Source organism: Callionymus lyra, chromosome 8 (assembly GCF_982586985.1).
Source record: "Callionymus lyra chromosome 8, fCalLyr1.hap1.1, whole genome shotgun sequence".
Lineage (NCBI taxonomy): Eukaryota > Metazoa > Chordata > Actinopteri > Syngnathiformes > Callionymidae > Callionymus > Callionymus lyra.
This window is the reverse complement of record NC_141825.1, coordinates 4430001-4440000: the sequence shown is the minus strand read 5'-3', so window position 1 is coordinate 4440000 and position 10000 is coordinate 4430001. Positions and strand designations below refer to the sequence as shown.

General features: G+C 39.8%; 1 protein-coding gene across 1 annotated transcript in view; it reads left to right on the top strand.

Annotated features, from left to right (window-relative positions):
* agbl1 (AGBL carboxypeptidase 1) overlaps positions 1-10000 on the top strand; it is a 54852-nt gene that overhangs the window by 1294 nt on the left and 43558 nt on the right. The window contains exons 3-6 of the mRNA XM_087797884.1: positions 5560-5623; positions 7071-7217; positions 7277-7408; positions 7483-7576. Coding sequence (XP_087654010.1) covers positions 5560-5623; positions 7071-7217; positions 7277-7408; positions 7483-7576 — 437 coding nt within the window. The remainder of the gene's footprint in view (positions 1-5559; positions 5624-7070; positions 7218-7276; positions 7409-7482; positions 7577-10000) is intronic.

The window sequence follows — 10000 nt, the reverse complement described above, 5'->3', positions numbered from 1 at the left end:
GTATTTCTTAAGACATTAATCTTAAAATAAACTTATTTTTTAAAAGTTCGATCTTGTAATAAACCTCTTTTAAACTTAAATCCTGTAGTAAATTATTTATATGTATATATTTACTTTTTAAGAATTAAATCTTGTAGTAAATTATTGATACATTTAATTTCTTCTTGTAATAAACGCATTTTTAACTAATTTTAATCTCGTCACAAATGTATTTTTTTAAGACATTAAGGTCGTAATAAAAGATTTTTATATACAGTATATTTAATATTCAAGACTTTAATCTTGTTATAAACATATTTTTAAAGAATGTTTATCTCGTAATAAATGTATTTTTTAACACTTGAATCTAGTTATAAACATGTTTTTTAAAGCATTTAATCTCATTTCTTCCTCCCTGTGTTGTCGTGATTACATTCATCGACAGTAAAAACACTAAATGCAGGTGAAGTTCACGAACAGCAGAACTGACACAAAGAAACAAAAGTAGTTTAAAAAAGGCTGAGATCAGGAGTCGGTGAAACAGGCACCTGCACTTCTAAAACGAGCTGACCAGTGAAAACTCTGCCAGAATCTCAAACAGAAGCTCAAAGGATGGAGCCAAGCTTTCAAAAAACAGCATCAAAAGTTTCAAATCGATCCTGCTGGGAGTCGGTGGAGCCGAGCGACGACGTGTCTGTGAAAAACTGAGCTCACGACGGCACAAAGAACCTCTCACGCTCAAAATACTCTATAATACTACATTTTTATACTCGTCACACATTGAATAAACCAGTCAAACTACTTTACAAATACATCAACCTGCTACAGTGGAAAACCAAACATATACAACTGGGAAAAAGGATAAATTGGAGATATTTTTAAATGCCATATTGAATTCATGGATACATTTTTTAAATCTTATTTTTAAACTACTATGTTTTAACTTGAGAAAAACCTCTCAGCCCTCGGATTGGTAGAGACATTTACAAATTTGAAGAACCTAATGGACCTCAAGATGAGCCACAAACAAAACTTGTACAGTTTTAATTGAGAGTCTAGGATTGGGAGGAGAACATGGGGCGGATCCAGACAGAGCTGGATTTAAAATTCTCGTTTATTTTCGTGATACAATATGAATATCTGAGTTTTCTCTGGAGGTTGAAGTTCAGTCATCTGGGAGAGACTCGGAGTAGAAGTGTGGCTCCTCCGAGAGTAAAGATGAATCTTTACTTTCCAGGTCTGGGGGCCAAAGGCGGCCCTCCAGGATTTTTAAGCGGCCAGAAAAGGCTTTTTTTTTAATTGTGTGGTTGGTTCAAAATGCAGTTGACTTTTGAGTTGGTGACAGAACCAGTACACCAAAACCAAAACAGCAAACTAATAGTATATAAATAAAAAAATAAAGGCGTCTAGGGAAGCAGTGAAATGAAAAATGTTGGCCGAAAACTGAAAATCAGGTAAATCAGGCTGAAAACATCTTATATAACTTTTTGGTACCATTTCAAATAAGGCCAATATTGTACTCACCTCACTAATATCAAGGCATTGTATTGCTTCAAATACTTCAAATAATAATTGAATCACAATTTTTTTTAAATATTCGTATTTTAAAAATGCAGATATTTAAAGGTGAAGTAACTGGTGATTTGAGCGTCTCTTAAATCTCTTGAAAACCCTCTTTTCATTGAATTGTTGACATTAGAAAATGATCTTAAGCCCCGCCAACTGAAAACACTTTTGTTATTCTGGAGATTAAATCTTGTTGACCATAACCACACCCACTCTGATGTGATTGGTCAAACATGGAGGTGTGTTACTGAGCATCATCAATCCTGAAAGTCCCCCACCTCCAAGCGACTTGTTTTATAAACAAAGCAGGGCGTGATTACAGCTGGCTGGAGGAGGAGTGAAAGCATTATTACGTCATAATGGACTCTCGTAACCTCTTGTTCGCCAAGATTTCAGAGCAACTTTGTGTGAGTCACATGAGAGAACTTGTTAAATTCTAAAAACTAGTTTTATTTTCCTTTCATACCTTTGATAACAGATCTGGTGCCATTGTGGTTTAGGGTATCATGAAGTGTGTTTAAAGTGTCAAAAAATGATCAGAAAAATTCCATAGTTTTGATGCGGATGGAAGGGAATGCAATGGAAGATGATTTCTGTCCGTTCGAGACGGACATCTTGTGTGTGTCTGTTGTGTGTCTGTTGTGAGGTCGACCGCCAAGATCATTAACAACAAGACCCACGACAGCAGCAACACAAACGGCGAGCGTCCGAGGGGGGCAACGACAAGAAATCAAAGTCATAAATATGCAGAGCTGCTGCCGAAGGAAGTCCTGGCAGAAGCCGACGAATCGATGCGTGGAGAGGTGTTTAAGGAGGACGACTGGCAGAAACACAACGTCCAAGCTCCAGGATCGTTCACCGTCGTGCTGCCATTGTCACTCATGACACTTTACCCTTCGATGTGCGTCAGACGAGGCCAACAAGTGATATTAATACGGGATTAGAGCTTCCCTTCTTGACAAGTATCAAACCCACACCAGCTTAGAGAAGATGATACTAAATCTCTTTTCCAGAGCTGGACTCAGCTCCTGAGGGGCCAAGGTCGACGCGGGCGGACCCGATAGGTCACGTCAGCAAAAGTTGTTTTGTAGGCGCCGAGACGGGGTGTCACGCTAGGAGACGAGGGGAAGGGCCGGGGTTGGGTGAAAGGTCGGGGTCCGGCGGGTTTATCACCTGCCAGCCGCAGAGCCGGGACTTTTATACGCTCCCAAAACCATGTGAAGCAACACGTGGTTGGATAGCAACAGGGTAAGGGAGCTTTCCAGCAACTCCACTATTCTATAATTTAGACTATGGCAATACTGACATCAACTTACTGGCAGAAAAAATATGTCACATGAAGTTTACAGATCTTCATCGAAGTTTTCGCAGTGGTAACCTCTGTCGTTTTGTGCAGTGCTCGGTGGACACCAAGGGGGGCTTGATTTCTCCACCACAGCAGCAGGTTCAGAGCAAAATTTACTTCTCTCCTGGTGATTTCGCACTTATTTTTCCTGGAGCTTCCCGAGCTACTTCTTGTACGATGATGCCTTCACTGGCTTCTAAATTTCAAGTTGTCAGATTATTGCCAGAACAATCCGATTCTAGTATTTCCGTCTAAGTGTAAACATACTTTAAACCAGCCAGAAAAAAACACAAAAATATTTATTCATTTCTATCTTAATTTTTTTTTTTTACATCATTGCAGCTTGATTATTACTGTCTGAAAGGTGTTTTTGTTTTTAATTTTCTTTTTCTCTGAAGTCACATTATCTTGTGACTCTTAAAACGACAAGAAGCTTGATTCAGTCAAATTTACTCCAAAAATGTACCTGTATCAAAGTAAAAATGAGTGAAACACAAACTATATATCTTTTATTTTTTAACGTTTTTTGTCTGAAGTCTGGCCTGTGAATACAATGCAGACATTGAAACAATCTAAATTGCAATCATTTTACATTTCAAACATTTAAAATACATTCAATGATCCTCTGTAGGGGAAGAAATCAAAACTATACTTCTGCGCTCTTTTCTCAAGAGTGTAGTCGAACGTTGTGCTGTCGTTGTTCAAATGTGTGTTTTTACCTCATAATTTGGACCATTCCAGGCACAAAGTTTAGGTTTTGGCACAAGTATCAGATACGGGATGAATGACACTCGTCCCCGTCTGCACACATCAAGGCTTCAAACCTGATCAAAACTCTTAACAAAAATGTAATATAGGGAATAGAACCATCGCGACTTCAGTCGACCAACAAACCATGTGTGACTTCCATCTGCTACGACAACAGCCAGTTAAAATAAAAGTGTGAAAACTTCAAACTGTCCATATAACATATCAACCCCATCAGCAGTGGGACCGACTCTTTTAGACGCACCGGGACGTCGAAGAATCTGCAATCTAGCCGATCCGATGTACATCGCACTTGATCCGCAACACCGAATACGTCCGTTATTAGCTCGTCGCTGCTCAGTTATGTTGCCGAACAAGCTCCCCGGCGTCTCATAAGCCTGAAGTGGTGCTTTGAGCGGGTCCAAGGATGAAACAGTTGCCGGTTGTTAGACACTCTGGCTGCCATGTTGGCACCAAGAGTCTTTCTATTGTGGCAGAATCCCATCTCAGGATTTAAGGCCAATGATTTCATCAATATTCTGAAGTCGACGGGAACTTTTTGTTCCGAGGCACTAAATATAATCGTGAGACAATAGTTCCCGAGAAGGTAACACGACACGACTCATCTCTTAATCGTGGCTGCCGCTCGTATCCTCTTACTTTGTTGTCTTTATTTATATCGGACTCCCTTAACAGCCCGTCTGTTTGCAGGCCCGGGTTATTTATAGGCCCGCGGATCGTTGGCCTCGGCCCTGAGATCCTCGCGTACAACACATTTAATGGGCGAGATGGTTTGGCCACCTGAAAGGTTTAAGTGTCGAACCTGCAGAATATAATCAGGATACTCGTCCACGTTTATATCCGCCAAAACGCTGGCGGGTTTTTCATTACGATGTAAGCGAGACGCTTCAAATTCATACCATAATTAGCTTTATAGTAGGCGTGACTTTCAACACATCCAAATGCCTCACTTTTTGTTATCAGGACGCACAGCGGGTGAAAATTATTTTCAGTTATATTTTTTTTAACCAAATTCTCAATGGACGTACAAAAATCTTTTCTATGTACTGTTCAAGAGGACTTTCTTAAACAACTTGTGAGTTATAATGTTTCTTTCTGAAGTTTTTACGTTAGTTAAATTCATTCTAAGTATATTTACAACCAAACAACCAGTAAAAATGTATTTTATTGAGTATTGTTTTGATTGTTTAAGCGCTTTGTGATCCAGGTCTAGAAAAGTGCTCTATAAATATAAATTACTTACAATACTTACCATTCTGGTTTTAGCTGCTATTCATTTCAGTATTAATGTGGGATACATTCTGGGATACATTACTACCCAGGCAGGTTCTGCATAATCTCAAAAGTGAGGAAGTTAAGGCCATCAAAGTCGTTCCTCATTCCTCATATTTTGAGTATTGGAACAGCCCTCGCTCGTCCAGATCTTGAGCTCCAGGAAGGAGTTTAAGGAAATAAGGAGATTATTCGGGCCCAGCCTTGGACTTCCCTGCCGAGGTTCAGCCTATTCCCTGGGCCAGGTCCAAAGATTTAGTTTGCAAGTAGAAGCTAGTTATAATCGTTGGCCCCAGATTGTGTCGCTGGTTGGGGCGGCCCCCCAATTGTCACTTCCTTCCGATGATCAAAGGTATATTTTCAATAAAGTTATCGACAACTGCTCACTAACACAACACAGCCCAACACCTATCGAAGGCTGTGTTTGGCGTCAAAAGTGGGATGATGTCCAGGACAGAAGAATAAGGGTCAGTCTTCCCAGTATGGATTTGTGAGGAAGACCCCTGAAGCCATCCAGTGTATAGAGGAGCTTCAGTAACTGAAGACAAATACAAGCTTCTGTTGTATTTGGGAGGAAGTTGACGAACGATGCAACAAGGTTCTTAAGTTTTGACACTTTTGTTTTGCAGAACAGTGGCGATGTGGAGACCACCTTGAACAACCTGAACGTCCTGGATGAACTTCTTTCAGCCGGTAAACTCTCACCATATGAATTTGTAGAATAATTTGATAGCACAGAATTATTAATGTGTTTTGAGACGAAAATAAAATAAACGATGACGATGTTTAAAGTATAAAAAAATATGACATAAAGATTTCCATGAAATACAGCCTTAAATTTTAGATTATTTTTCGTATTTTAATCCTATTGAGATTATAAAGACAATTTAGAATATTACGTTTGAAATGTTTTATATCAGACATGCAATGGTTTTATTTTTTAAGGTAAGTATTTTTTTCAAACTTTGGGTGTAGGATTTAAAATGAAAAACACCGACAAACAGCCAAAGGGAAACACTATACAAACGAGATTTACCGATGGAGCATCTGGGCCTCTGGTGCTGAAGAGCAGGTGTGATCATCTTTATCTGATTAGTTCCAGGTGCGACCATTAGTGAAGCTCTCAGGGACGAAGAGACGAAGACAAGACAAGACAGGAAGTACAAGAACAACTAAACTGAATATATGTGGATATAAACCGGTTCCAACACCATCGAGATCATCAAAGATTTTTTTTTTATATTAACCCTTCTGTTACCTCTGGGTCAGAAGAGGCCCAAAAACAAATGTATTTGTGGTATTCCTTGTGTTGTCTCTGGTTCAAGGTGACCTGGGGGAGGCTCGAAAACAAATGTATTTGTGGTATTCCTTGTGTTGTCTCTGGTTCAAGGTGACCTGGGGGAGGCTCGAAAACAAATGTATTTGTGGTATTCCTTGTGTTGTCTCTGGTTCAAGGTGACCTGGGGGAGGCCCGAAAACAAATGTGTTTGTAGTATCCCTTGTGTTGTCTCTGGTTGTCAAGGTGAACGACCTCCTTGGCTTTCATAAATACATATGCAGTGGTGGAGGTTGTTCACCTTGACCCAGAGACAACACAAGGGATACCACTAATACATTTGCTTTCGGGCCATTGGGTCAGCTTGACCCTGAGATAACACACGGGTTAATAACGTAAATTAATCTGGTTTAGACCAAATTCATCTAAGAAATGTGTAGAAAAATCATATGTAACATAAAAAAATATTAATATAGTCATAAAAGAGAATTTACAAATGAAAAACTGAGCAAAACATGAAGAAATATAATATAAAGTAGAGGTTTCACAAATACGTGGGCTATTTACAGACCATAAGATCATATTTTGCGGCTCCTTATTTGAAGTTTTATAATTGTGGCCAATCAACGTCAGAAGGAGTAAACATTAAAAAATCCAATTTGATCATTTATATATATTTAAAATTAAACAAAAAGGCACATAAGAATCTACAAATCAAATCGGGATCAAAAATTGAAATTTTCCCAGTCTCAGCAAGAACTGACCTCTGGGCCGCACAAGTCAGACCCAACTTTTCTTTCATTAAATCGATGATAATCCGTGTGGCGAGTCTTTGGTGAACGTGGTACTGGACTGTCGTTCCAGGGACGGATCGTAGGATCCACTACATGATCAGTAAAGGCGGCAGCGAAGCTCTGCTGACGGCGCTGGTCAACTCGGCTCGAACCTTCAGCCCCAACTTCACCGTCCTGCTGCCGCTGCTGCACCTGCTGGCCAAAGTGGGAAGTCGAGGTGAGCGCCACCTTCGGGCCGAAGCCGTCTTGCGTTCTGAGACTGTTTCGACTCCACAGATCGGCGGATCGGCGTGAAGGCGGAGGACGCCGGCGTCGTCCTGCTGACGCTGAACCTGCTCAGACAGAACCTGACCCACGCCCAGAGAGCTGCCGCCTGCCTGCTGGTGCTGCAGGTCTTCTGCTCGTCGGGTAGGAACACAAAGTCAAAAGTATCACCATCTCTATGGTGTGTCCCAAGTTCATCTTCGCCTTCTTCTTCACAGTCTCCACCGCCAACCTCATCGGGGAGAACCAGGGCCTGGACGTGGTCTACCGGCTGATCCCTCACCACACCAGCAAACACCTGCACACTGTTAAGTACGTCTGTGCTCGGCCTGATTGAACCATCATAGCTTTGATCGTCTGATAGATTGTTTTTTATTTAGTTTATTTACGTTTTTAGTTACTCTAGTTGACATGAGTTGACTCATTTTCTACTCACCCTCATGTCGACTAAGAGTTGGGATTATTTATTTATTTATCAGAGTTATAGACAAAAATGTTTGTTCGTTTTAAAGTAGCGACTGGAGCTCAGTTGTCTTCGTCTTCGTCCAAAAAGACACTTAAAAACATTCAAATACCCCCAAACTGCTCGTCTGTAACGTCCTTCTTGGATTAGAGCCTCGACATAAGAGATTGTTCCTGAAGAATCTTCGGTATCCTCTCGTCCTCAGTCAACATCGGGATCTCTTGGTATTTCCTTAATCTACAGTATCCTCTCGTCCTCAGTCAACACCGGGATCTCTTGGTATTTCCTTAATCTACAGTATCCTCTCGTCCTCAGTCAACACCAGGAACTCTTGGTATTTCCTTAATCTACAGTATTCTCTTGTCCTCAGTCAACACCAGGAACTCTTGGTATTTCCTTGTTCCTTTAGCTGCAGTGGACATAATAACTGCTGCCATCTAGTGGGCGGAGGTTTAATTGCAGCACGAAAATGAACAAAAAGTATTTGCATGTAAATTGTTAATAAATAAAAAAAGTATTTTATTTTAGGCAAACTGAATTGAACATAATTATGCAAAATAAATAGATCCATAATAAAAATACAATTTTATTTGAATTGCAAAAGATATATTTCTTTAATACTTAAAAATAATATCTATACGTCTTTGATTTTTCTTATACCCAAAAATAACACACTTTGTGTTATGTTGTGTGTCCTACAGTTTATTTATTTTAAACATATATCCAGTGTCTGCGTTGACCATAAAGATCTGGGTTTCTTCTCGATCTGGTTATAGTACCTGCATCCATCCCGACACTAGCCTGAAGCTAACCTGAGTCCTGGACTTGGGTTGTAAATGTGTTCTCTTGGCAGTCCTACCGAGCATTCTCTGAAACCATGTAACTCCAGACTTGAGCCAAATCTTCTGGCTGAGCCGGCGAGAGGTTATCAACTGACCTGAGGCGGCTTCAATCCAAGCGTGGAGGATCAGGTTTTGGAAGGGAGTCCCAGGCTCCCCTCGCTGTGGACATGTGAGCCACCTCGGTGTCCCTTGAGAAGGTCTAATCTCACCAAATTCCTTCCTGCTCTCGGACAAGGTGCCCCCCGGAGAGCCGAGCCGAGGCTGGACGACACATCTCAAGCAATTATTTTTACAAATTCAAACATATACGTCAATACTTACGTAAAACACTTACTACACAGCTTTAAATATTTATGTTAGGAATCCGAAAAATCCATGTAACAACTCTCAAAACTTTTAGTACATTATGTTTATAGTTTCACTAAAAACTATTCTATGGAAGTATTTCATTGCTATCAGAGTATTCAAATATTAATTTAACATTTCAAATATTAAATCTTCTTCAAACTTCAATCTATTATATAATAATTTGATGATTCAAATAATCAAAAGGATATTTAGGATATTTACTTTTGACATTTTTAAATCAAAATATCAAACCTTATGTGTAAAAAATTAAATTTTCATTTTTTAATTCAAGTATTGGAAATAAAAATGATTTCACCTTTCAGTGTGGAATTCAATTATTCAAAAACAAATTTATATAAAATTTCAACTATTTAATTCTTACATACAATTCATATTGACCCTCGTTTTAGAAGCTAGTGTAATTAAATTAAATTTGTGTCCAAAAGCTAACACAGCTTATAATTATGGCCAAGTTATTCATTTAAAGTTCTTAAAAACTCTCGAAACCATGACGTGAAAATTGACTTCACAGATTTAATGCATGAGTATGTGAGATTGAACACATCGTTTCTGTTTCCCTCCAGTGTCAGAACAGTGTAACTGCAACCTCTTTTAAAAGGTCAACTAATGAAAAACTCTCTTGACTCACTCACATGTAGAATATTTCTCTCCAAGATGCAGTAAGTTCCTCATCATGACCATGTTTTCAACTTATTACTTTATGAAGTTGCTCTGAAATCTGGGCGAACGAGAGGTTACGAGAGTCCATTATGACGTAATAATGGCTTCGCTCCTCCTCCAGCCAGCTGTAATTACGCTGTGCTTTGTTTATACATCAAGTCCCTTGGCCGAGGAGACTCCCGTGATTGATGATAGGCGGTGACAAACCTCCATTTGTGACCCAAATAACAGCAAATAATGGTTATGGTCAATAGACGACCGAGATCAGTTGGATGATTCAACAGCAGGGGGCGCTCTTAGGCGCTCCGAGCCGTCATGTCCTACCGAGAAGAATTAAAATATCCGGGGAAACATCATCATACTCCCGACATACTGCGTCTCAACATCTCGGCCGAGGCCGGG